Below are 27,348 nucleotides of genomic sequence, written 5' to 3'. Positions count from 1 at the left end.
TCTATCTAAGACCCTGTTTTTAATAAAACAACACCAGTCCATCTAGGAAGTCAGGGGTGCAAGGTTTTAACAAGTGTCAAACGTAACCTGTATGTGGCTTGAGCATGAGGGCTTGTCGGCCTCCAGCCGTATCCTGGACGCTGACCCCACGGAGACTTAAAGTCTCAAGGTCAGAGTCGGTTCAGGGTCACATGCTCTTGAGGTCTCTGAAGACAACATGGGCTGCATTGCGTCCAGCGGCTCCCATGACGCCTCCTCCTGGAAGACAACCACCCGGGAAGCTAGGCTGTGCTCACAGCCTTCCCCAGGGAGCCTGCAGGGCCAGGGCTCACACAGAAGCTGAGCGACCCAGACCGTGGGCATCCGAAGCCCCGGGACGACTACTAAGACAGATTCCGGGCTGGCCTCAGACCCTCCTCCCCAGAGCTCTGGGCAGGGGGCCCAGCACAAGGTCCAAGCAAGCGCCCCCTTCAGTCTGGAAGCTGGAGAAACCGACTCAGGGTGCGAGGGGGAAGGGCGGGAGCACAGACCTCTCCCGGACGTGTCCATGAGGAGGGGCAGCCTTGGCGAGGTCAGCTGGGCTTGGCAGAGAGGCCGGGAAGAGTTTTTAAAATTGAGAAACATCTTACCAACCCGTACTGGTCTAAACCCTGGAAGGGGGATTCAGGGACACGGGTCTCTCTCAGCCCAAAGTCGGCATTTGGATGCCGCCTCTGAGACCTATTCTCAGACCTCGCGAGGAGGAGGTGTGAGCTACCCCGGAGGGGGAGGGTGCGGCCAGCTGGCAGAGCCCCCCACCCTCGGTTCCTGCACTCCAAGAAGCCTGAGTATGGGGGATGGCTTGTTCTCGTAGGTGGTCCCTGCTCGCAGCCCTCGCCCCCTGAATCCCTGCACCGCTGATCCAGTGGCACAGGGAAGGGGCCGGGGCACTCACCCGGGTGGGCCCCGCTTCCACAGAGATACAGGCCCCGGAGGGGACAGCGGTAGCTGGAGTGCAGGGGCGCAGGGCGGGCGAAGTAGAGCTGGTCCAGGGTCATGGCGCAGTGGAAGATATTCTGCAGGAGGCGGGGCCGCAGTGGTTAACATAGGAGTGTTAGGGGCTTTACCGCCTTTTGGAGTTTCTCTACACCCCCCCCCCCCCCCCCCCCCCCCCGCCCAGGAAGGTTCTTCTCCTTCCAGCATGTTCTCTTGGATTCTTATGAAGCAGAAAGGGGAGGGGAAGAGCGAGAACAGGTGCATATCCTTGCTCTGGGAATGGAGTTTTCCAGAGGCACTTTTCAGGAGGAAAGAAAGGTGAGCATCTTCAGAGCAGAAGGGAACTGAAAGGGGAAAGAAGAGGGAGATTTTAAGGGTTTTACTGAGAACTATAAATCCTCTTATGTTTGAAAAATGGGGGGTCTGACTTATTAAGCTGGCTCACCTTCCCTTGGCCCAGACACCCACTTGAGCCTGGGCCCTGGGGGGTTCATGACCCAGAAGTCACTGTTGATGGCAGGCAAGGGGCAGGGGACTCCAGCTTGGTTCTGCTCGCCTAGCCTGAGTCCGAGCAGCCAGGAAGTGGGGAGCAAGGGCCGGGGCAGGGTAGGGGGAGGTCAGACTTTCAGGACAGGTCTGGACAAGAAGACTGACACGTGCTGGACATCACCACAAGGATATCCTTCCAGCTAACCCTCTCAGCATGTCCCGAGCTGAGCTCTTGTCCTCCCCTGCCCAGTCTGCTTTCTCCCACCTTCCCCACCTCGGTGGGCAGCATCACCTTCCCTGCCTGGGCCTCCAGGCGGACCCTTCCCTTCACCTCTGCCCTGACCTCTGCATGCCTGCCTGATGCCTCCCACATCCCTCTGCTCTGCACCCCCCCCAATCCCCCAGTGCCTGGTCTCCTATGCTCTATTTCCGGACCAGCGCTGTCCAATAAAAACATAACATGAGCCACATATGCAATTTTTATTTTCTAGGAGCCACATTAAGATTTAAAAAGAAACCAGTGAAACGAACGTCAATAATATATTTTATTTAACCTAATAGATCCAAAACATTATCATTTCAACATATGATCAATATAAAAATTATTAATGAGACGTGTTTCATTTTCTTTCATCCTAAGCCTCTGTGGGGTGGTGGGCGGGTTGCGTGTGTAGCCTGGCTCTCTTTGGTCTCGCCCCACGGAAGCCACCAAGAGGAACACGAAGCTGGTGGCTGCCTTGTGGACCGGCCCCCTAGCTGCTCCCTCTAACCCCAGTGTCAGTGAGGTTTTGCAGTCAGAGAGGCAAGTCCAAGGATATATTGCCTTAAGAGGGGAGTTCCCTCTGAGGAAAGCCAGATGAGAGCGGTGGCCATGGGTGTCCAGACAGAGGGGGCCACAGTCTTGGTGACCTGCTCAGCGGGCACTGTCTCTCCTGTCTGATCTCTTTACTCCTCTCCAAATCCCCAGGTTGGACCACTTCTCTGTCCCCTTCCACTGCCGTCTCCGGACCATTCTCCCTTCCCAATTCAGGGTGGGTGTGGAGGGACAAGAGAAAGCTGAGTGGGCATGCCAGGGGGTGGAGGTGTGGGGAGAAGAAGGTGATGAGAGACCCCTGGTCTTTTTTTTTTTTTTTTTAAGATTTTATTTATTTATTTGTCAGAGAGAGAGCGCAAGCGCATGCGCATAAGCAGGCAGAGTGGCAGGGAGAGGCAGAGAGAAGCAGGCTCCCCTCTGAGCAAGGAGCCTGATGCAGGACTCGATCTCAGGACCGTGGGATCATGACCTGAGCCAAAGGCAGCGACTTAACCGACTGAGCCACCCAGGCGTCCCTGAGACCCCCGGTCTTCTACTCACCCCTCCAGGAAGCCCGAAGATTCTCTCCAAATCAGGTGGTGTGAGGATGTCCCTGCCTACCACTGAGCTCTTGAAGCCAGGGGCGTAGGCCTCGATGCAGTCAAACACTGGGCACCAGAGAGCAGAGAAATGAGACGGCGTGAGGAGGAAGAAGAGGAGGCACTAGGATTCTATAGCTTGACAAATTTATGAAAATTCATTAAACTCCACACTTAAAATGAGCTTATTTTACCATATGTAAATCATATCTCAATAAGAAAAAAATTAAAACAGTCCATGGGTAAGTAAATAATCATTACAAAGTCCTATGGGTCTACCCCACTTTCCCACCTGCTCACCCCAAACCTAAACACAAAGTTACTCGCCTCCCATGAATATGCAGAGCTTTCTTTACCTCCTTGGTTTGTTCAAGTTGTTTCTTTGCTCGTAATGCCCACCGGTGCCTGGCCAACTCCTATTCATCCTTTAAAACCCAGCTCAAATGTCCCTTCCTTTGGAAAGCTGTCCTTGTCTAGTGAATAGCTTCCTCCCTTGGTTCACACAGTATGTTGTCTTGTAAGATTGGTTTCCCCCCAAACCCTAACAGGGTTGTGAGCAACCTAAGGACAGGAACTGCATCTTTTAGGCTTTCTTGGCCCAGTGCCTGGTCCCAGCAGGCACTCACTGTGTTGACTCAGCTTCTGTTGGGTACTTCTCTCCCCTTGGGATGGGACTGAACAGGTGTTAACCCTGAACGGGCAGTCAGGAGGGGAGGGGTCCCAGCTGTCAGGAGACAGGACGGTCTGCCCTCTTTACCTTTGTCTGCATATGCGCTTCTCTCCTGCTCATCCCACACCTTGCCTCCAGCCAGTGTGTAGGGAGTGTACTGAGTGAAGAGAGAGATGACGTGGCAGCCGGGGGGAGCCAGGGTGGGGTCCAGCGAGGAAGGGATGCAGAGTTCAATCATAGGCCTGCCGTAGGAGGAAGAGAGAGGGTCAGGCTTGAAGAGCGGTAGCCGCCCTGAGGGAAGGGGCTGGGAGCCGTGACAGGGACAAAAGGAAGGAAGGCCTAGGGTGACATGATGGGTGTCTGCGAGGCTGTGGTGGCTGCTTGCCTGCGTGGGGTCTGTACCCCTTGGGACGGTCCAGACCAGCCGGGGCAGCTCCCAGCCCCTGATGCACCCCCACACCACCACCGCCCCCGGGGTCTCAGGTCCCTCCTAGCCTCCCCCTATCTGCGTGCCTGTCCCCACCAGCCTCCACCACAGCCCACACTCTGATGGTCTCAAACCTCTCCAGGGCCCAGCAGACAGCACCCTTGAGGGAAGGGGCCAGGCCCAGGGCAGCAGGTGCTCAGGTGGCCAGATTTCAACCCAGGTTAGCACTGTCCGCCCACCTTTCCCTGAGCAGCCTGCACAAACCAGAGCTACTGGGGCTGAGGCCCCACAACAGAACCCCGACCTGTCCTGCCCCTCCCCTGCTTACAATGCCTCGTCTACTTGGAGTGCATTTCCCCTCTAATCTCCAAATACAAGCACCTTCGAGGCCATGTGAAATGCCCTTCCTCCCTGCCTCTCTCACTTGCAATGTATCCTATGAACCTGGATGTCCCCTAGGCGTCTCCAAAGCAACTTGTCCAAACCCAAATGCCTAAAGCCTGCTCCTTCCCCCACACAACAGGTTCCCCCTTTTTATAAAGACAAACACCATCTTCCAGTGACACCTCTTTAGCTCAACCCCACTTCCCATCCAACAGCACATGCTGCCAGCTTCACCTTCAAATACCCAGTATCTGACCACTTCTCGTCACTTCCACTGTCTCCACCCTGGTCCAGGCCTGGTCCAGGTCACTTCCACTGTCCCCACCATCTTCTGTACCTTGGATTCTGCAAGAGATGCCTTTTTTTTTTTTTTTCCTCCCAGCAGTGGCCAGAGTGGTCTTTCCAAAATGGAAGTCAGGCTTGGCACAAACTTTCCAAGAGTAAAAGCCAGGAGTGGCTGACAAGGGCCCGGCTGCCGCTCTGGGACCCTTCCTTCCTTTCCTTGCTCCCAGGTTCTCTTTCTCCAGCCTCTCTGGCTACATTCCTGGGCCTCCAACACAGTAGTCCACTCCAGCCCCAGGGCATTTGCATGTGACTTGCCCTCTGTCTGAATGGTTTTCCTCAGATACAATTTATAAGACCTTTGTGCTCATTTCCTTTGGGTCTCAGCTCAAATGCCATGCTGTCAGAGATGCCTTTCTTTCCTGACCTCCTTATGAAGACTAACAAACCATCTGCTCCTCTGACCTATTTTTTGCCATACCATCAGTGCGTGTTTGATTGTCTTGCCTTCCACCATAGGTCAGTGAACTGAGGGCAGAGGCCATGTGGACTTTGCTTGCTGCTCTGTGCTCGGGTCCCTGGACTAAGCCTGGCACAGAGTAGAGGATTGGAATAGTTATGAATGAACAGGGCTCAATCCTCTTTATGTCATGCTATAAATATTTGTGTGCTTGCCCTAAGGTAAACTTTGTGCCTTCCTGCCCCTGCCTGACCCCTGACTCCCCTAACCCACACTCAATATGGAGCCCCATAGAGAATGGGTTTTCAAGAAGCTTTGGAGGACAATTAACAGTATGGAAAGGTACTTGCTCCTATAATATCCCTGCCTGCTCCCAGGATGGAGATACAACTGGGGTGGGAGGTAGGAAATGCTTTTAAAAGTTTTGCATGAAGGCAGCTTACTGGTGACAAGAAAATATGGAGCAGGGGGATCGGAGGAGTGTGTGTCCTCGGATGGGCTGCCGAGTCAGAGAGACCCCTTCTCTCCCAGTGAGCATTTTCTCCAATTCTTCCCAAATGCCAGTGCTCTTCTCTCTGCCATCCTTTGCCCCTTCTCCTAAATCTGTGACACTTGGCCTCTCCGTGTCCTCCTCTTTACTCCCTCTTTACACCTGCCCTGGCCCATGGATTTATCGCCTGGGATGAACTTAAGTATGGATTTAGGTAGATCTAAGACATTGACTGTTAAGCCCCATGAAGAAGAGGCAACCCTCACTTGGGTCTAGATAATCACCCTCCCTTCCACAGCCCACGTGTGTAGGAGTGCCGCAGGGGACACGAAGCCCAGGGCCCACCCACCTGTGGGAAGGAAGGCCATCCACAGCATCTTTGAAGGCCTGGTGGAGGAGGAGTGTGTCTTCGCAGTTCAGGTGGATGGAGCACTGGTGATGGGGCAGTGGCTGGCCTCCGGGAGCGTTGGGGGCCGCCAGGAAGTCAGGCAGCCTGTCGACAGCCACTGAGGGACCAAAGAGGAGGGTGAGGGCCCAAAGGCCTATGTCCTTGGCCTCCTGGATCCTTCTTTTCTACCCATCACCCTGCTCACTCAAGTGGTGGACTGGGAAAAAAAAAAAAAGTATGGGGGTGGAGGGAAGGGGGCTGGTCAGGGAATAGAGATGATGATGTAAGTCAGTTTTTCCCAAACGGGGAGATTTCTCACTCAGATAATGTCAAAAAAAGACATCTCTGCAATCTGTGTGCCTCTTACCGTTGATCTTGGTAACAGGTGACTTGGTGTCCAGCTGGAAGATCCTCTCCATGAACTCCTTAGGAAGCCATTCCTGGAAGAAGGTGCCATGAAAAGGCCTGGAGGTGGCCGAGACCCCAAGGGGACTGCCGCCTTCCTTTGTTGAGGATGGTCCCTCAACCTCCACTGCCAGAAATTCCTTCCATCTTTCAGAGCTCAGCCAAAGCCCCTCCTCTGTGAAGCTCTCCTGCATCTCCTCCTGCCCCCTCCCAGCTCATCACTGACGACGTCTTCCTTTGACTTCCCACAGCAAATGCAAATGGCCCACACCAACTCCTACTTTGGACATGGCCAGAGGGCCAAAGGCCCCCTTTCTCCTCTGGTCTGTAAGCTCTTGGATGCCTTGATTATCTCAGAATTATCTTGACAAGATGCTTTTCAACTGATGTTTGTTGAATTTTCCTAGTGGAATCACTCAGAAAACCTTGTGCCCTCAGATAGTCCCAAGAATGGTTGGGAGCTCCATACTCATAGACATATTATCATACGTTTTGGGGACAGAGAAGGTACGATCGGTTGCAAAAATTGACCCCAGTCCTCACCCCTCCCCGTATCCACACACCTTTGTAACATCTTCCCACCATGACACTGGGCTTGGGACAAGGTAACCGTTAGCCAGTAGGAGGCAAACAGAATCCTGAAAACTACCTGCATGCGTGAGTTTGCTAACTTTCGTCCTCTGCCAGACCCCGAGAACCTGCCTGGACTTATCATCCTGGAGGGTGAAAGACATGTAGAGCAGAGCTGGTCAACCTGGTCATTCCAGCAAAAACTGTCTTGGGCTAGCACCAGCCAGCCAGTCTGGGCACAGGAGCGAGGCCAGCCAAGATGAGCAGACCCCACCAGCTGACCCACAGCTGATGGAATTTGCAAGAGTAAGCCCAGATCAGCCGAACTCAGCCAAGTTCAACTGAATTCTCCCATTCTGCATGCCAAGGCAGGACTTCTTATTAAATGCCCAGAAGCTGTGCAGTGGTTTCATGCAGCACTGATAGGGCCATAGACAACGGACACAGATGGAATCAGAGCTGGTGAGCGCAGTGAGTCAGGGGAGTAGGATAACTCCGGATTAAAAGTCAGACCTGGGTTCTAAATCTGGCTCTGCTAATTGCCAGCTGCATGCCTGGGTCACCTCCTCCCCCTGGACCTTTCTCCCCGCATCTGAGGCTTCTTCCCTGTATGCTACCTGACTGTTGGGTCAGGGGGAGAAGGACTGGCTTCCCCCAGTGCAGAGAGACCTGGCGCTTGCAATCCCAACACCCCGCGCAGACATCTTGCCTCCAGCCCCCTGGCCTCACCTGCGGCGTCAGCTTCAGGAAGGTGGCCTGCGGGGAAGCGTTGGACAGCACCACTCTGCTCCTCACCTCCGAGCCGTCCTGCAGCACGACTCCTTGGACGCGCCCTTCATTGCTCACCAGCACTTTCGCTACGGTCTAGAGCCCACCAGAGAGAGGCACCAGAATCCCCCCAGGGAGGAAGATACAGGTTGGATCTTGGGGGGATTTCCAATGTCCGTGCTGCTCCAGGTGATCCCAGCTTCCCCACCTAAACCCACCCTGCGGGGCTCTGCGGCGAAGCACGGAAGCCTCAGCCCACCCACGCCAACGCAGAGGCTCAGCTCTAATGGGGGTTAGGGGCCCCGGGCATTCAAAGGGAGGTGGTCAGAAGAAATGGGACCTGATTGACAGCTGCTCAGCCAGGAACAGGCTGCATAAACAGCCCCTTGATTCCAAAGCCCCACTTTGTGCATGGGTAAAATGAGGAACCTTCCGAATTTGGGATTTTGTTCTATGCTGGGATCCCTACAGATAATCAGGATAAGGGGTGGGCGGGGATTCACCTTTTCAGTGAAGACGCTTGCTCCGTGGGCCGTGGCTGAGCTCATGATGGCTTCAGAGAGGGCACCCATGCCACCCTGGACATAGCCCCAGGCCCCCTGCACCCCCTCCAGGCCCCCCATCACGTGATGTAGCAGCACATACCTGAGGACAGACCACTGGGGTCAGTGGTTGGAGGTGCAGTTTAACTCCCCAGAGCTCTAGGTGCAAACAGTCCTTTCCTTCTGGTACCTTTAGCCTCTCCCTGCCCCCATGCTGCCTTTCTCATCAGCCTTTAAATGGGCTCTAGGCTCCGGTAAGGCCTGTAGCCTCACTCCCTACATCCTCTCTCCATGCAAACGCGTCTATGGGCAGAGCCATAGCCCCAACCACGCAGCGGTGATCCCACACCTGCAGCCCTAACTCTCTCCTGAGCACCGGCTACCCCAGATATCTCCACCTGAGCGGGTTTTTCTCACAGGCAGCCCAACCCATCTCTTACCCCATTCCCCAACCTGTTTTTCCTTCATTCTCCGCATCCTGTGATGGCAGCTTCCATTTCCCACAGGAAGCTGGGGGCCGGTCATGACTTGCACCCGTGCCTCACTCCCTCCACGCAGTCAGGCACCATCAACCCTGCCTCCCAGAGAATGTTCCGGCTCCCGCCCCCTGAGGCCTCCTCCCTGGTCCAGGCCTCTCCTCCCTTCCTTCAACTCCCACAGTGATGTCCTCCTGGTTGGACCACCTTCTCCCACTCTTTCTTCCCTGCCGACCTGGAGCCCCATCACAAAAACTAGCCGAGTCCTGTCACTTCTCTCCTGGGATGCCTTCGCCGACTCAGCGTTGCTCTCGGTGGCATGGCCAGTCTCTGGCTCCAGCCTCATCCCTCCCCATACCCGTCCCTTGCAGTCTGCACTCCTGCCAAAGCAAACGTCCACATGGTCCCGGCTCAGCCCCCAGCGCTTGCACGGACTGGTCTGGCAGTCTTGAAGCCCCTTCCTCCCTCATGTCTGTCCCGAGATTCTCAGATTAAATATCTCTTCCTCACGGAGACCTCCTCTGACGCTGGACGGCATTGCTTCCTTTCTCCACCCCCTTCCCAACCCTCACAGAACTCCACTATCGTCATTCGCCCTGTGTCTACCCCTCCTATGAGGATCTCAGTGCCCTCCACGCCCTGGCCCTGCACCTGGCACAGGTAAGGGCTCCATCAGTATTCACTGGAAGGATTAATGAGGAAACAAATTACTTAAAGATGCATTTCACACACTGGGCAGTAACTTTGCCTCCAGGAGAGCCAGAGAAAAAAGGCCAGGAGGCCCCAGTAGAAGAGCCAAATTGGCGGGTGGATCACAGAGTTGGCCAAGGTGGGGCGGCCGCTGCCAACCCCCTTTTCCATGGCCCTGGGGAATTTGGAGCTGGCTTACTGTGTGCTGAAAAACCACTTCCAAGGGTGGTTCTTGTCCTTTGAGAGAAAAGTCATGTTGACAGCTTCTAGCTGCATCTTCTGATGTACTGGAAATGGCCCAACACTTGGCAGCTCTATCCTAACACAGGCTTGTGCACACACCCTCCGCTCCTGCTCCTGCAAGGGGCTCTTTAAGTCACACCACAGGTACAGGCTTCACTGGGTCTTGCTGCCCCCTCTTGGCTCTGCTGTCAACATCCCCCCCAAAAAAAGGAAGGGCAGCACCCTCACCCTGATGAAGGTGTCTGTGTGTGCGTGTTCTGGAACCCAGGGAAAGGATCTGTGGAGGACAGAAGGGCAGTGGAACTTTGTGGGAGGAGAAGGAATAGAAAGAGGAGAGAGAGAGAGAAGTCGGGGTAGAAGAGAGAGAGAGAAAAAGAAGGAGGAAGAGGAGGGGGAGAAAGAGCTGTTTGTGTTGGGCTCTCACAGTGGGAGAGAGGCTTTTCCCACTCCAGCAGGAGGGAGAAGTGGCTACGAAGGAAGATTCTGGAGGGCCAGCTGGAAATCAGCTCTGCCACCACCAGCTGCGTGACCTGGGGCAAGACCTGTCCCTTCTTTGAACCATGCACGGCTCCCAGGTGTTGCTTTGAGGGTTCGATGAGCGCTTGGCTTCGTGCCTGGTTCACTGGGGGAGCGACAGCTGTGAGCACCCTTGTTGGGATAGTCGCTTTGCGCCCGTTGCAGCCCATGGCCCCTGTCCAGCGCTTACCCGCTCCCAGGAGTGTGGGGACTTGTCATGGCTCCGATCACAGCATCTGTGGCCAGAGTGGCTTTTAGGGGCTCGGACTCAAACCACTGATCCAGCACCTGGGACAGCAAAATGTCAGGCAGAAGGGCAGAGGGGCCTCAGGGGGAGCGTCCCCCTCCCTGTGAGGTCCAGCCTGAGGCTGGGGAGCCCCTTACCTTTGTAATTGGAGCCGTGAGGACCTGGTAATACTGGGGCAGCTGGGCTCCCAGCACGCGACCTAAAAGAGAAGACCCATAAAACAGAAATCGAGACAGGCAAGAAGGAGTCCTTCCCATCTACGATATCTCTGTTCCTATTTCTTTATCTGCAAAATGGGAGTGATATTTCACATCCCCAAGGGCTACTGTAAGGAATAAATGACATATGTACAGGGTTTGCAAGTTCACGAGCATGAATACATTTTAGTGCTTGGAATTATTTTTGGAAAAGTGTTAACTTGCACCTTGGTCCCTTACTTTGAACTCTGTTAGGCCCACCCCCTGGGAGGTTGCCAGCTTGGCGGGTCCACTGCTCGGAAGCTGATTCACATCAGCTCAGGGACTAACTGGGCAGTAAGACCCCCAGGGCACGGATCGTGATCTCTAGCAATTTCAGCCCCAGTGCCTGGCTTAGTGTCTGGCACTAGAACTTGCTTAATAAATTTCATCGCATGAAGCTCCTTGGACAGGTCTTCTGAGAGGCAATGTTGACTTTTATATTTTGTGATAGATTCTACTGGCTCGGATCCTTCCCATAGCCACACACTTTTTCCTGCAGCTCCGCAGCGCCTCCCACTGCAGCTGAGCTGACCTGCCCTGCTCCCTGCCTCTAGGCTCACCCACGTGATTTGCTTGGGCCAATGGGATGTTTGCAAACGGGATGCAAACAGATGCTTGAAACTGGCCTGCACCTGGGCCCTTGACCTCTATGCTTCTGCCATTGATGTCAGACGGCCAGGCCTGGACCAACCTGCTGCTTCCAGGAAGAGGGTGGGAAGCCCCTGGAGTACAGGTAGGGTGGCTGATGTGCCCCAGCCATAAACCCACATGTGAGACCAGCCCAGACCAGACTGTGTGGACACATAAGAAATAGATGTTTATTTTTATGTGCTACTTGAGTTTTGTAGCTGTTACATAGCAATTTTGTATGAGCTAACTCATTCAGGGCTTTTCCAGAATGCAGGAGCTAACCTGGCCTTCATATCCTGGAGGAATGGTAGAAAACAGCAGCATGCTTGGTGAAACGTCCCTTCTCATACCCATGGCAGACATCACTAATTCATCACAGAATTTCTTCTTGCTGAGCCCAAATATAACATCCTTCCTGTATGGGGACATCCCTTCAAACTCCCTTGGCCCCCCTCTGTCATTCTAGTCAAGACTCTGGTAACAAGCTCCATGCAGGCTTTAAGTCAGCCTCATGCCGTCAAACCCGACAGCATCTCACCTCAGATCTATAGGATGCGTCTCTTCATCTCGTCCCGAGGGGTGTCTCTGGCACCATGACTGGACACCCAGGGGAGCCCACTTGGCACCCATGGGTGCACTGCCCAGAAGTTAATGCTCCAGGTAGGAGTAAGCCCATGGAGCAATCTGGGACCAGTGGGGGCGTGAACCTGCTGGATCAATGTTTCCCCTTTTCCCTTGGGAATGGTCCTGAGGTGCCCTTTGTGAGGCTACGTGGGTGGTCCTCCTAAGATCTAGCACCTGTCGCCTGTGGTGGTGGCCACAGCAACAGCAGCACCCCCCGTGATGGACTCTTCCTCCTTCCGCACCCCCCCTTTCCCTTGGGGTCGCCCTTCGAGATGAACTATGTGCACACCAGCCTCCGTATCAGGCTTTCTGTCTCGGGCAGCCAGGCTAGTACTCGCTCGGCACAGCGCTCCGGGCAGCCCCTATCCACTGTCAGTAGTGGGCAGGCTCCTGAAAGTTCAAGCTCATGTCCAGTCATCCAGGAAATGGGCTCAACTCCCTGAAGGTCACTCCTTAGGCCTGATGCCTGCACCTTGGACTTACCTGCCTGCAGCAGGGGTTTGAGCGTGGAGAGCACCTGGAGCCTTTGCAGCAGGGAACCCCTGTGGAAGGCCTCCGTGTCCACGGGGGCTGCGTCCAGCAGAGGTTCAATGGCTAATGCCAAGCGATTCATGAACGCCTCATATTTGGGAAAGGCCTGGAACAGAGAGCTCTGAGTCAAGGCCGCATTGCTTAGCATCCCACAGGGACACTGTCCCCACGCTCCGGCCTCCATCCCACCCCTACGTGGCCTGCGGCTCCTAGCCGAGCCTCCGTGGCTCCTCAGGCCTCACGCCCAGCCTTGGCTCAGCTGGGCCGTGGTAAATTACTCCCAGTTCCAGGCCTGCGAGCTGATGTCAGCACTGGGGGAGGCCAGAGAGATCCTGAGCACACGAGCCACCAGGCTGCTGGGAGGGACAAGGGGTTGTGCTGGCTGAGACCAACTGTCAGCCACAGAGAACTGGCGCGTGTCCTAGCCTGTGGGCTCCATGATAAACCAGAAAACCGCTGCAAGGTTTCTTCTCTCTGTCCTGTCTTTCCGTATATTGCTGGTGAGAGTAAGATCTCTTCCCCTATAAGGCAGCACGATGACTGTTCTTTCCTGGTCTGCAGATCTCCTCTGTTCTCCTGACATATGCAGAAACAGAAGCCTACACCCCTTCACCCCACAAACCCCAATAACAGAATCCATTTCAGTAGTGTGGTTAGAACACACCCCGTTCCTGCACTGGGTGGGTGACAGGAGCAGGGATGGATGCCTGTGCCCCGGGGGCCTCATCTGGATCCTCAGACCCCAGCTTTCAATTTTTCATTCCTCTACACTCATGGATACATCCATGGAATTTTGATTAGGTTGCAGAAAGAAAAGCTCTGCACTGAAGTACGTTTGAGAAGTGCTGGCACAAATGACCTTAAATAGCCTTCTCTACAGCAGGCCCTCAATGGGACAATGCGAGAAGACAAAGCCAGAAATGTTTCCTTACTTTCCACAATGGGAGGTGGCCCCTGCCTCCTCCTCCTGTGGTCACTAGCACGCCAGGCCACAGCCACTGTCCTCTAGACCCAGCAACGTGGCCTCGTCCTGTGCTCCTCTCTAGGGCACCTGAGATGGTCAGGGTTTGGAGGAGGGGCTGGAGGCTCTGGTCCCCGACCCACTGCACAGAAAAGAAGCACTTTAAGAAATCAAGCCCCCCAGGTGATTCGGATCATCACCCAGGTTTAGAAGACACAGGCTGAGGAGAGATACTGAGTATCGGTGGTTCTCTTGGTTTTACCCAATACTAGAGTACAAAAAGCAACACAGGTGGATTGTGTTAATCTAGGTCTTCTTCTGGAAAAGTCCTCAGTGAGACAGGAGTTCATGCTATGCCTTCAGGTTGTACCTAGGCTTGGTACCAATATATGTCCCTTCAAAGAACCCAAATCTGCAAAACCAGGCACACCAGGCCCATAACATTATTCCACGGCTCGTATACGTGAAGCTACCCAACAAGTTCCTTGTGTTGCACTCCCAGGAAAAAAGTGTGCATTCTCCTTCAGACGTATGTCTGCCTTCCAGAAGATCTGCACGCCATCCTGGACAATTTCTTGCCTTGGGCTGCCAGGGGAGTGATGCCAAATCCAATGAATATTTATTATAACTCTCTTGTCCTAAATACCTGATCCAGTTCATTCCATCCTTAATTGTCTCTGATCCTCCCTTCATCCTTCTTTTTGGCTTTCACGGGCTTTAACACTGATAAGCACCTGCAGTTCTTTCCAAAGGCAGGCGAGATGGAAAGCACATGCAGTATAAGTACATACCAGCGGATTCCCTTTTGAAATTCAGCTGGCAGAGACCACCTGAACAGTGGCCTCATACTGAACACACACAGGTTTGAGGTTGTCCAGTGCTCACTGGTCTTTTTTTCTTTTTTTAAGATTTTATTTATTTGATAGAGGGTGAGCATGAGGGATGGGGAGGGGTAGAGGGAGAAGCAAGCTCCCTGTTCAGGACCCTGGGATCATGACCTAAGATGGAGGAAGATGGTTAACTCACTGAGCCATGCAGGTGCCCCCAGTGCCCATGGTCGTAATCAGTGTTCTCCATCCCCTCCTCTTTGAAGAGCCTGAGATCAGAGGCTGCCACAGACCGGAGCCCTCCTACGGCAGGAGAGATGGTCTGTCCAAGCCCTCATGGTCTTTGGACAACATGCTCTAGGATGACTCCAACCAGGCCCAATTCCTTTCAAGAGCCACCTACAGGCTGGCGAGGGAGGAGATCCGTCGCTGGTCCCTTTCCCTACCTGGGCATCTTTCCGTGAGAACTGGGCAATCTGCTTCTGGTTTTCCGCCATGTCCATGCCCAAAAGAAGGGACCTGGGCATCTTGCTCCCCAAGCTCTCTTCCAGCATTGGGGTGAAGGAGTAGGGGTCTCGAAGATGAACCTTCAGCCCGTGTTTCTGCAGAACACACACAGTATAGCAACAATTGAAGTGTTCTGTGTCCTTTGCCCTTGACCCTTCTATGATTGTTTGCAGCCATTTGGGTACCCGAGTACAGTTCCCCAAGGCAGGTACTGCTGCTTCTTATTTTTTAATGCAAGTATACAAAAGCACTCTCGCCCAGGCATCTTTTGGCAGGCCACATCACACCCCACCACGCCACGCCATACCACGCCACACTGAACCCCACCATGCCCCATCGTAGCACACCATGCTACCCTGTGCCAGTGACTGTCCTGGGGTTTACAACGATCACCTCACAATGACTGTAAGTTAATGGTCCTCATTGCACAAATACAACAACAGAGGCTCAGAGCAGAGAAGGAAGTTGGCCAAGGTCACCTTGGGAGGTGGGTCTAGGTTTCAAAACCACATCTCTGTGACTCCAAAGCTTTGTCTCTCAGCACTGGTCTATAACTACCCCCACTTCAGAAATAAATAATTAAAATGTAGAAAGACACAAGAAAGTAATGGTTATGTGAAAATCCATACTTATAAGGTAGATAAATTATTCACATCCAAAAATTGTATTTACTTTGCAGACTCATTTACTCCAGGGTCACTTTAAAGGGAAGTTCCCTTGAAGTATTTAAAATATGATTTGATTTACAAATATTTGACTGGCAAACAGAACTTTCCAAGAGCACAGCTACTTTTTCGGTGGAGTATAGATAATACAAAAGGGACCTGTGCTATCCCCACAAATAAGACTTACTCTTCCCACCAGAGACGGCTTTTTTCTGAAACCACTCTATTGAGGGATGATCAACATACTGAAAGCTGTACGTCCTTAATGTGTTTAACCTGGTGAATCTGGCATCTAGAGACTTCTTTCCCAGACACGTGGCCAGCTCCCTCCCCCAGGGACTGCTATCACCTGAGAGGCAAGACCTCCCTTACACACCCCGCACTTCCGTTCTGCTCGGCCTGCTTTGTCTCTGAAACACTCACTGCCACCTGGCTAACCGCATACTTAGTTTCCCCGTGTCTCCCCCACCCAGCCCCGCCCCCGGTAGACTGTAAGCTCTGTGGGCTCAGGGGCATAGTCCCTTTGCTCAGGGCTCTATCCCCAGCCCCCGAGGTACTGCACTTAACGTGTATTCTGTTGATTGAATAAATGAATGCCATGTTTCAGACGGGGTACATGTCCAGAAGCAGAAACAAGATCTGTGAGGAGAAATTCTAGAAAATACAAAGAAACCAAAAGCCCTCTCCAACAATTACAACTGACGTTTACCCAAGCTGGAGATATTCCAGATGGCAGGATCGCCACAGATGGTGCACGCTGTGGAGGTGAATCCAAACGTTGGTAGGGGTTTGGGCTGGGAGACCTCCAGGGTCCTTTCTCACACCACTTTGGGGAAATGTCTCTGATCAAAGCTGGAGGAAGTTCCTGCTTGGTTTCGCTCTCTCGGCTTAGTAAACTCTTTCTTACCCAGGAAGCATCCTTAGTTTTTCTTTCATCGCATCCATCACCACATCTCACTGGCCCAGTCTCTCCGGAAGTTGCGTGCCTCTCTCCGTCTCCACCGCCCCTCAGCCCAAGCCACCATCCCGTAGACCCCTACAGCTGCTGCCTCACCTGTCTCCTTGAGACCACAGCTGCTTCCACCACATTCCACAGCACCCAACAGGTGGAGTGACCTTTCGTGAAGTTACAAATCCCCTTTCTCCTCCTCCTCTGTCCATGGCACTCAGGATAAATTGCAGTCCCTCCCTCACAGCCTACAAGGCCCTGTCTCAGCTGGTCCTGGCCCTTCTCTCACACCATCTGCCGCCCCATCCCTTGTCTACTTTCTTCCACTGTGGGCCCGTCCATCTCTACCTCTCTCTGACTGGAACACCCTCTGCTCAGGTGACCACAAGGCCGGTAACTCCTTAGCGTTTGCGTGTCAGCTCAAATGTCACCTCCTCAGGAAAGCTGTCTTGGTCAGGCAGTCCAGGCTGGACCTCTGGTTCCTCACTATCCTATTGTCTTGTTTTCCTTTCTTTGGGTACTACTTCCTCTACCTGAAGTTCTCTTACTAAGGGCAGAAGCCTTGCCCCCTCCCTCACCTTGGTGTCCCCAAGGGCATCTCCCAGCGTGGGACACAGGGCAGGGCCTCAGAAGCATTTACTGAATGAACGAATCGATAGCCCAACCCAAATAAGGGACCCAAGACTGACTTCCAGTATAACTAATTGAATATGAGTGATTTTTTCATCTGATTCCAGGACTTTCTCATAAATTGGACCTTTGTCATTCTTTTTTTTTTTTTTTTAAAGATTTTACATATTTATTTGACAGAGATCACAAGCAGGCAGAGAGGCAGTCAGAGAGGAGGGGGGGAAGCAGGCTCCCTGCTGAGCAGGGAGCCCCATGCAGGGCTCAACCCCAGGACCCTGGGATCATGACCTGAGCCGAAGGCAAGGGCTTTAACCCACTGAGCCGCCCAGGCGCCCCGACCTTTGTCATTCTTGATGGTTTTAGCTATGTGGTGTCAGAATAAGAAGAGGGATGTTAAATCCCCATTGGGTTTACTTAGATCAGGTAGTTTTCCTCTTATAACAACAGAACCTTCTTCTGATTCCCCCAGGAGCGTTCTCAGCTGGGTGGAAATTGCTATGAAGGGGCAAGGTATATACGAGGGACCAGAGGTAAAAGCTGTGGTCCCCAGCCCAACCACAGTCCTGCAGAATCAGCTCTCGGGTTGGGGTCCCATCAGTTTCCCAGGTTGTTCCGATAGACCTGAAAGTTTGAGGGCCCTGGCTTAGGTTTCCGGGAGTAAAGCAGGAGCACAGCGATCTGGCTGAGACCCAGAAGATTATTAGTGAAGGGAAGGGAGGACAAGGGGTTGCCACTTGAATGAGGTCAAGGCTGGCCCAGGGAGAGCTAGACAAGGTGGCTGCTTGTTGACGTGGGAGGAAAGACCCCACCAGGGCAGAAACCCACCCTCCCAGCCTGGAGCCCACTACTTACTGCGGGGCCATTTTTAAAGCAAACCTGTTATCTAGTGGACAGAACCAAGAGGTGATCCAATCTGGTGTTCTTGGTGACAGCTGTGGAAACTGAGACCCAGAAGACAGGCCCCATGGAGGCCCCATGTGGGTGGGGGAAACCATCCTCTGGCTCAAGAGTGGCAAGAGAGGCAGTGGCACCAAAGCCAAGACTCACCCTTTAGGTGAGGGCTTGGATTAACTGGGGACAGGCCCCAGGGAGTCTGAAACCTCAGTTTCTCAAATGTGACACAGGAGTCATAACGCTAGCTGACAATTTTGGGGTACAGAGCATGCCCCAGACAAACCTATTAACTGCCACAGTAGCCTTATAAGGTGGGTACCCTTACCATCCTCATCTTGCTGACGAGGAAGACGAGGCACCATGTGGCAGCTGATAAAACCATCAGGGAGGGATTCAAGTCGGCCCGTTAGGTCCCAGAGTCTGTGAACTCAGGCCGGGCTGCGCGGGAAACTCCCGTCTGTGACCTTGTCCACTGCAAACTGCAATGTGCTAGAAGGCGTGGGGCTGAGCAGGATGGCTCTAGGGTGCCTGTGCCGGCACCTGGGAGCCCAAGAACGGGCAGCGGGAGGCAGCCGGGCCTGGTTCAAGTTCTCTGTCCTTTGCCAGCATGTGAACCTAACATCCCAGAACCTTAGTTCCCTCGTCATAGAATGGGACACTAACATTCCTGCCTCACAGGTGAAGACCAGTAGCTAGAGCCTTAGAGCTCGTAGCCTGAGTTGTGACACTGCTGAAGTAACTGTTCTTTATTGTTGTTTGGAAACAGAACATTCCCAGAGTTTAGCTGCCCTCCTAGAAATGCTGTCCTGAAATGTCAGTGTCCTGATAAAGAAGGTGCTCCATACTCCACATGGAGTTAGTTCTGTGTACCACGAAGCAGGACTGTTTTCTCCCTTGATTTGAGCACCATGCTCCTATTAATGCAGCCCAAGATAGGAGATCAAAGCATATACTCAATTCAGTGGGGGTTTCCTAGTTAAAGAAACCCTATGAAAGAAGCCATTTTCAAAGGAGTAAAATTTTTTTTTTTTAGATTTTGTTTATGTATTTGAGAGAGAGAGACAGTGAACGAGAGAGCGAGAGAGAGAGAACACACGAGCAGGGGCAGAGGAAGAGGGAGAAGCAGACTCCCCACTGAGTAGGGAGCCCTGACATGGGGCTCGATCCCAGGACCCTGGGATCATCACCTGAACTGAAGGCAGATGCTTAACCAACTGAGCCACCCAGGCACCCCTCAAGTGAGTAACTTATTTTTATAAAGAGAATACGCACATGAAAATTTCTATGTGATCCCGTGTTTTCGTAAGTTAGATTTTTCAAAAAGGAGGGTGTACCCACAGTCCCCACCCGCAGCCACGTCTGCCACTGTGTGTAACTGGTGTGTTTGCAAGCTGTCTTCAGCTGTAGTCTGGCACGGGCTGAAGACCGAGACCCTTTCCCGGGCCTTGGCTGGACTTCATCCCGTCCTGCCTGGGGGGCGGCTCGCTCACGCACTCTCTCTCAATCTCTCTCTCAGTAGGCAACAGTGGCTGAATGTCTTATTAACTTCAAACTTTCAATTTAGAGCAAAGTTGGTGCTCGAATGCTCGCAGCTTCTCACACGGATGACACACAGGACCCTTTTTCCCGAGTGGAGGTAACGGAGACATCCAGCAGGGAGAGGCTAAGTGGGCGCCAGGGATGTGGTCGCCCAGCTTCCAAAAGAGGCAGCGGGGGTGGCAGGAATCTGAAAGGACAGGGCCGAGCTGGGCCAGCCCGTGGACCGAGGTTAAGCTGACTAGAAGTCAGCAAGGGGCACTGAGCATTCTCGGGACTCCCTCAGAGCAGCCCGGGAGTCAGAGGAGGTGAACGTCCCTGGGGGCCAACTTCCGGCTCAAGCTGCCCACAGTGGTAACAGGACCTAAAGTTTAACGAGGGCAGAAATCGGGCTTTTGTCGGAGGCCCAAGGGTTCGGGCAGGTTGTCAGCAAGGGCCAGGCGAGACGCCAGGCAGTGATGGGGCCCGGCAGAGCTGGAACCCCAGTCCCATGCAAGACACCAAGGCTCGTTCTTCAAAAGATGTCCATTTTTTTTCTGTGAAATTTCCCATTTTTAAGACCCTGGGTAGGCTAGACAAAGCCCATGTGTGGGCCTGCACTGAGGAGAGCACGTGGGGCAGACAAACCCTCCGATGGAAGAGACAGCCCAGGTGCAGGGAACCATGTGGGCACAAAATAGGGAGGCTTCACCCCGGGTCGGGAAGCTGGAACTACCCCCCGCCACCTTTGGGCCCTGGGGGGTTGTACCTTCAGCTCCAGGTCGGTGTAAATCTGCGGCCTCAGCAGACTGAGGAGGTAGGACGCTCGGGAGAACTTAAACCCTGAAACAGAATCCAGTGAAGACAGTCACTAGCGGTCACCAGCGGTCACCAGCGGTCCCCTCTGCCACCCCCACATCACCTCTCAGGGCTCACCTGGGATGATCTCCTCTGTGACAGCTGCACCCCCAATCACAGGGCGTCTCTCGAAGACAGCTGTGTCCACCCCCAGTCTCTGCAGGTACGCCGCCTGAAGAGCACACGGGGCCTTCCTTTCATCCCAGGGACCAACCTGCTGGCTCAGGGGTCCTGCTATAGGGCCGGCCTGCTGCCCCTAGGCTCATGCTGTTCCTGCCTCTGGGAATGCCATTCCCTTGCTTCCTCCATAAATTCCCACTTGCCCAGATGTCTTGTGAGACGAGACATGACCATTCCTGCCCCTCCATGTCCCAGCGGTGACCTTCCCTCCTGCATGGCCTGGCTCTGTGAAGTCCTACTGCACTGTGCCCAGCCCTGCCTGGGCTGCCCAGCTCCTCCAGGTCGGGGCAAGCCTCATGTCTCCTTACAAGCACCGAGAGGCAGGAGCGCCTGGGTGGCTCAGTTGGTTAAGCATCTGTCTTCGGTCATGACCACAGGGGCCTGGGATCCAGGCCCACACTGGGCACCTGCTTCTCCCTCTCCCTCTGCCTGCTGCTCCCCCTGCTGGTGCCCATTCCCTCTGTCAAATAAACAAAATCTTTAAAAAGTAAATTAAGGGCGCCTGGGTGGCTCAGTGGGTTGAGCCTCTGCCTTCAGCTCGGGTCATGATCTCAGGGTCCTGGGATTGAGCCCCGCATTGGGCTCTCTGCTCAGCAGGGAGCCTGCTTCCCCCTCTCTCTCTCTGCCTGCCTCTCTGTCTACTTGTGATCTGTCTCTCTGTCAAATAAACAAAATCTTTAAAAAAAATAAAAAGTAAATTAATAAAAGTTCACTGCCAGACACTGTTTAATCCAGCTCACAACCCTAGAGGTTGGCAGTATGATTCTCCCCATCTCACAGATGAGGAAATGGAGGCCCAAGGAGGTTAACAGCTTGCCTCAGGCTCATGGAGCTCCTGAGGAGAGGTGTTGGGAATGGAACCCAGAGGGTCTGGACCGAGGACCTATACTCCTGACCCATCCCAGTGAGGAAGAAAGCAGAGCTGCCCTGGCACTGGGACACAGCCTGGCCCTCAAAGGTACGCCGTGTTGTTCTCTCATTAGCCACGAACAGCCTCACAGAACGATGACACCTCGGACAAGCAGGTTCTGAGACCACTGAAAATCAGGCAGAGCAAGACCACCTCCCGATTCTGTCTGAGTACAAACAAGGGCTCTTAGTCACCCACAAAATACCCTACACCTCTCTCAGCCAGAATAAGTGGCTGCTACTTCCTTACCAGGCATCCTCTCCTCCTGTTGGCCCCCCTCCCCGATAGGTAAGATTCATCGAGATGCCCAGTCACGAGGGTGTTCCCACTTTCTGACGGTATCCAATCTAGAGCAGACCCCGCATCCTCAGACTGTCCCCCCGTCATCCACCCAGAGCTCAAATCCTAGAACAGGTTCTTCCAACCCCCTCCTTCCTGAGCTGCCTCACGACACTCCTACCTCCCGGCCCCCACAGCCAGTCACCCCCTGACTCCATGAACTGCAGGGCTGTGCTCGGGGGGCCCTGGGTCTCGGGCCGGGGTCGCGGACACCAGCCTCCCCTGGGCTGAGTCCCCATCTGGGAGACCTTGGATGGCAGGTCCTTGAAGCACGTCCTCTGTTCGCTTCACAGCAGCTGAGAGTGGGTGTTTTTATTCCCATCCTACCGTGGCTCAGAGAGCCTGAACGACTTGCCTTGACCTTCACAGATAGAAAGTGGCAGAGCTGGCGGACGAACCTGTGTTTCTATTAGCATAGAATCCATGTTTTAAACTACTGATCGGTTGAGTTACATAATGCTTCCTGTAAAACGTTCAAGTAAAACTGGTATGTCAGGGAGGGTGTTCAGATTGACCACCGGTCTCATAGCCCTCCCTCCCCGACGTGCTGAGTCCCCCTGTATCGATATCCTGGAGCAGCCATTGCTTCAGGGAGATGCTCCAAGTTTGTCTTGTGAACACCCTCTAGCACATACGGCGGCTTCGGAGGGGTGCCGGGACCAGAGTTTGAGAAGCACAGCCTTAGGCTACCCCTGGCCTGGCTCAGCTTTGGATGGAGGAGCCAGTGGTGTTGGGAGCAGGGCCCTGCCTCCTCTGCTAGGCTGGCTTCCTTGCTTTCTCTGGGGTGCACTTGGGGCCATGAAGCTGCTGGGCACTTGAGCCTTGACCCAGCTGGGGAGCACGGGGGCTGCCCATAATCTGTAGTCAGAGGGCCCCACCTGGCCCCAGCATCCGAGGCTCTAACCTGTCCCCCCGGTTCTGCCAGTTACATACTTTCCCACCTCGTCATCATCTTGCTTCTGAAAGCCCCCTGACTCTCCCAAAGTCATGGGGGAAATACACGTACATTAAGGAAAGGAAATGGAGCCTCTGCTAGCCTCCTTAACTACCGTGGATACCCATTCGAAAGCCACTTGTCGGTGCCAGGGAGAGGAGACAAGCCCGCCTCTCTCCTCTCCCGGGCCGGCACCCTGCCGGCTTCCTCTGTGCCAGCTTCCTTGCGTCCGGCTAGCAGCCACGTGTGCAGGGGCTAGGGAAGCGGGGCACGGGGGGCAGGGGTACTCACCGCCACCAGCCCGTTGTGTCCTGCAATGAGACAAGGGGGAGGAGGGAAGCAGCAGCAGTCAGTGGGCAGACAGACATACTCCTTGGGGAATATGGTCACCCACCCCTGTCCCCATGCTCGTGACGATCCTGGGGAGGTAGCAGGGAGTTGGGGGTGGGACTCCCCCCTCCTGTACCTGGATGTGTTAATGGCATCTGGTTTGATGCCATAAGTCACCTGGTCTGTGGGGAGTCAGAAAACCCTGGCTCTTGCCCTAGCTTGAAAAAAAGTCCTGTCACCCTGGCCTGGCCAGTGGCTCTAGGCTGGAGTGAGGGACAGGAAAAACCCACAGTTATCAGACAAAAGCTATCTCACGAAGCCTCGGGTTGCTGGGCTTCCGTCCCTTGGGAACGAGCAGGTGATGGGTGGAGAGCGTGTCACAGTTTCCTCGGCTGCTACGCTGGGGCTGGACCCCCTCGCTGGCACAGATTCCCCATCTAGGGGCCGTGCTGGGCGTGTGGACGGCTGCCACCAAACACAGCTGCTTCTGCCTAAGTGTGCTCTGCTCTAGTGCCCCAGAGGGCTTCAGGCACATGGCTTTGTCTTTGTTAGTCACCAATGTTCCCTGAATAAGAACAGTTCAAAGGAAGTCATTAAACACATACGGCTTCAGCATGTGCTAAAGGAGTGCCGGCTGACTAGGCGAATTTATCTGTCTAATATGTGTTTTTTTCCAAAATCTTAGGAGGGCCGCTCCTGGGTTGGGACCCCTGAACTTGACTTGAGAGCTCAGGTTGCACACTAGTGCCTCTCCTGCTCTGAGAAGCTTCAGGACATCTGAGAACTTGTGTGAACGAGGATTCATAACCCCTCCCCAGAGTCTGCTGGGCAGGGACCACGGGGTCATTCTGATGCAGGTGGTCTAGCACGGCCAAGGGCTGGGAATGTCTCCTCTTGCCTCACTCTCAGGGTAAATGTAGCTGTTTATGGGAAAGCCCTTGTGGGGTGGAGAGCAGGCCCGGGTTGTTTTCAGGTAATGGGGACGGGTCTTGTCTGCAACACTCGGCACGAATTTCTCCTTGGTGACAGAAGGTCACTCTGAGTCTTCAAAGATGTCAGCAGAAGACTATGTTCTCGGAGCACCAGCCTGAACCCGGCACTCACTCCAATCAAACGTTCAGCCATTAATTTGACAAACATCCATAAATAGGAGGCAGCGATGACCCACATGATGGATTTCTTCACGGCTGAGCTGACTTTGTTTTACATTTTCCACACAGAGACACCCAGAATTTTAGAGGTCATTGAGCCAACTTCTCTTCCATTGAAGGAATCTCCGAATCAGTCGTTCAAACTTCTTTGAGCACAAGCCACAGGAAGAGCGTGTCTTACCTTACGACCTGGCGCCCATCCCACATACACATGTATCCACAGAAACAAAAGTTTCACAAACTCATATTAACTCACCACGTGATAAACAGGTGATGATCTATTTGATTATATTTCCTTTAAAAGGGAATGGTTAATATACTATTTTTATATATTTTTGAAAAGTTTTTTTTTTCTTTTTTTAAATTTGATTTTATTTTTTCAGTGCTCCAAGACTCATTATTTATGCACCACACCCAGGGCTCTGGTTTAGAAGCTTTGCTGGATGGACTCATGGGTTTGGAAAGCCCTGCTCTCAAATACATATATCAAATTAAAGGCCGACTATCCCGGGCTCAAGCTGGTTCCTGCTATTTATAGGATGTGGCCCTCAGAGAGTCTTTCTGACTGGCCATGAGCTTCAGGCTTCTTGCAGTGTTGGGGTGAGAATAACCAGTAATATATGTAGAGCACCCGACCCTCAGCAGACCTGCGATAAATGGTAGCTATTCGTCTCTTAAATAGTGCTGATCATAAATCTTGGGAAATGAAGGCTTCCAGGCAACTGGGTCCAGTTCCATCATCCCACATGAGCCCACAAAGGCACAAAAAGACCTTAAATGACAAAGGTCAAAATTCCAGCAGCCCAGGACCCTTGTCCTCCACCACCCCATCCCCAGTCCTGCCTAAGTCGTCCTTGGGCTTCTGGTGATCTGTCCTTTCCTCCTGAGGGGGTCTGAAGCTGGAGGCTCTGACTATCTCCAGCCTGACTCCAGGGATCCGCAGACAGGCACGTGGGTTCTCAAGTGTGGCCTGCAGCCCCCTGCACCTGACCCGCTCCAGATTCTGGCTGGATGCGCTGACTTTCCTTGAATCCTAATCACCAGGGACAGGGTCCAGGAACTGCATTTTAACAAGCTCCGTGGGTCATTCTTGGGCATATTTAGTTAAGGGACTAATCAGGGCTCATCTTCAAGGCCTCTGGATACTGGTGTGACCTCAGGGAGCAGAGCTAACCCTTCTCGCCGAAGATGCCACTCTGTTCCTCAGTTGATCCCCAAATCCCCTTAATCAAACTGAGCTGCCCTGAATGCTTAGCAATGGCAGAAACAATGTCAAGGAAAAACTCACACCTGAGGCTCACAGACGAGTGGGCCAGTCACTCAGGCCTCTGGCGACCTGGAGTCAACCCTCCCAGCCAGGAGACAGCGGGGATGTGTTGTCACCAAGGGCAAGAAACCAGGGGTGGGGGGAACACCTTCCAGGTACGGAGCCCAGTCCAATCAGTGAAGTCTGGAGCTGGCTTCCCCCGGCTGGGATGTTTGTGATGGTCGTCAAAGGCCACCGTTGTTAAAACTGAGATGATGATAAACTTACAGTGAAATACATTATATTGAAAACAAAGGTAATCAATACTCAAAACTTGTCACTTCCTCATCGTTTCTCCACAGTTTACAATTACCTTCGTTCTCGTGGTTCTGTACATCTGAGTGGCTGTGAGCGGCCGTGCCTCCCTCCCAGGGGCACACACTGCCCCTCACGGTGGCAACTTACAAAAGGCCGTGGTGGGAGCCCTTGCAGCAGGGAAGCCGGCCGACAGTCCGCCTCGGGGCCGGGCGGTGTGACTCTGTTGGCGGATCCACGCGAGAAAGCGACGGAGAAAACACTAACGGTGCGGATGAAACCCGGCCGTGCGCCTGTGGCTGCCGCTGTTCTGCAGCGAACAGCACAGACCTCGAGAGGATGCTCTCCCAGTGCAGGAGAAAGGTCATCTGATGGAGCTAAGTCCCTCCCATTACTGGATGAGTGAAGTTCAGAAGGGACTGTTGCTTCCCGTTGGTTCTACTCTTTAAAGTCAGTGCAAACGGCAAGCCATGTTCCTTTCCAAGCTGGCCGGATTGGTGGAGGGTAACCACAGGTTTGCTGCTAAGTTTAGCAAAAAGCACAGAAATTTGGTGAGAGCCAATTGGCTACCTGGAATTTAGAGTACTGTGTATCTTATTTGTAAATGTGTCTGCTCTACGTCTTTTATTTCAGTATTTATCATGAGCTTCCATATGTATGTTCGCAGACATTTTTCCTTAGAGGGGCTGCTGGAATATTCTCTGGCCGCGACTGCTCAGAGCACACATGAATGAAGAGCTGGCAGGACAGGACGCAGCTTTAAAAAATGGTGACGAGCATCTTCTTTCGATCCTGCCATTGTCTGTCTAAGCCCAGTGGGAGAGAATGCCAGAAGGTGACATTTGGGGCCCCCGGGAGTGTGAGTGGAAGGCTCTGAGCAAAGACAACCTGGTGAGGCCCTTTGGCCTCCCACAGTCACGGGGCGGAATCGGACACCCGCAGCCTGGGGGTGAGCAAAGGCCAACAGGACCCTACGTGACCGATATCCAAGACAACAGTGGTTGTCACCCTCCCCAGACATGTACTAATAAGTCTGCGACTCATTTCTATTTTTCCCTAACTCCTCTTTAAGGAATCTCCCAGTTTCCTCGGGGAATTGGTGGTCCTAGTGGGGAGGTGGTGGTGACCAGATCTCAGGGCACTCAGGCTGGCTGGATTTCATGGGTCTTTTATGCCAAGGCTCTTTCTTCCCAACCCTTGTGTACCTTCTGCTTTCCAAGAATGTGGTGGCAACTAGCTAATTTTGCAAGAGATACGTGGGAACTCTTGAGCTCACCTATTCCTCCCTGGTCATTCTAGAAGGGAGGACCCAAGCCCGGAGAGGGCAAGAAACTGCTCCAGACCACAGAGCAAGTTGTCAGAGCCAGCCCCACAACCTTAGTGCCTGCTCACAGACTAAGCAGACTTTCCACCACCACCCCTGCTCTGGCCCCAATCCAGACCAGCTTGTGCCCAGAGCAGAGGGAAGTGTGGGACATGGGAATGCCCCTCCCCCCTGTCCCCGGGACTCTGAGCAGGGCTGCCCTCCCCACCCCTCAGCTCGGGCACAGCCCGGTTACCTGCTCCTATCACCACGGCATCATACTCAGGCTTCAGGCGTCCCTTGGCTCCCCAGTGAGCTCGCCTCCAAGCCAGGCAGGGAGAGGCACCCAAGGCCCTGCTGAGACCTGGGCCCCTTGCAGCCATTCCTGCCCAGCAC

General features: G+C 53.6%; 1 protein-coding gene across 2 annotated transcripts; it reads right to left on the bottom strand.

Moving 5' to 3' along the window:
* Positions 1-27,348, bottom strand: PYROXD2 (pyridine nucleotide-disulphide oxidoreductase domain 2). 2 transcript variants are annotated; one of them, XM_080822495.1, is made up of 16 exons: positions 27,209-27,342; positions 22,899-22,918; positions 20,323-20,416; positions 20,156-20,229; positions 14,673-14,828; positions 12,391-12,544; positions 10,552-10,613; positions 10,358-10,455; positions 8,204-8,345; positions 7,662-7,796; positions 6,325-6,397; positions 5,919-6,075; positions 3,614-3,768; positions 2,819-2,925; positions 935-1,055; positions 1-258 (listed from the first exon to the last, which is right to left on the bottom strand). In XM_080822495.1, the coding sequence occupies exons 1-16, from the start codon at positions 27,333-27,335 to the stop codon at positions 188-190; spliced, it is 1,746 nt and encodes a 581-aa protein (XP_080678621.1). In that variant the 5' UTR covers positions 27,336-27,342; the 3' UTR covers positions 1-187. The 2 variants fall into 2 exon arrangements, with proteins under 2 accessions (XP_080678621.1, XP_080678622.1); XM_080822496.1 differs by lacking the exon at positions 22,899-22,918 and having other exon boundaries at positions 27,198-27,348.

Source organism: Martes martes (genome assembly GCF_963455335.1).
Source record: "Martes martes genome assembly, chromosome: 14".
Classification (NCBI taxonomy): domain Eukaryota; kingdom Metazoa; phylum Chordata; class Mammalia; order Carnivora; family Mustelidae; genus Martes; species Martes martes.
Note: the sequence above shows the minus strand (reverse complement) of the source record. Positions and strands in the feature narration are given on the sequence as shown.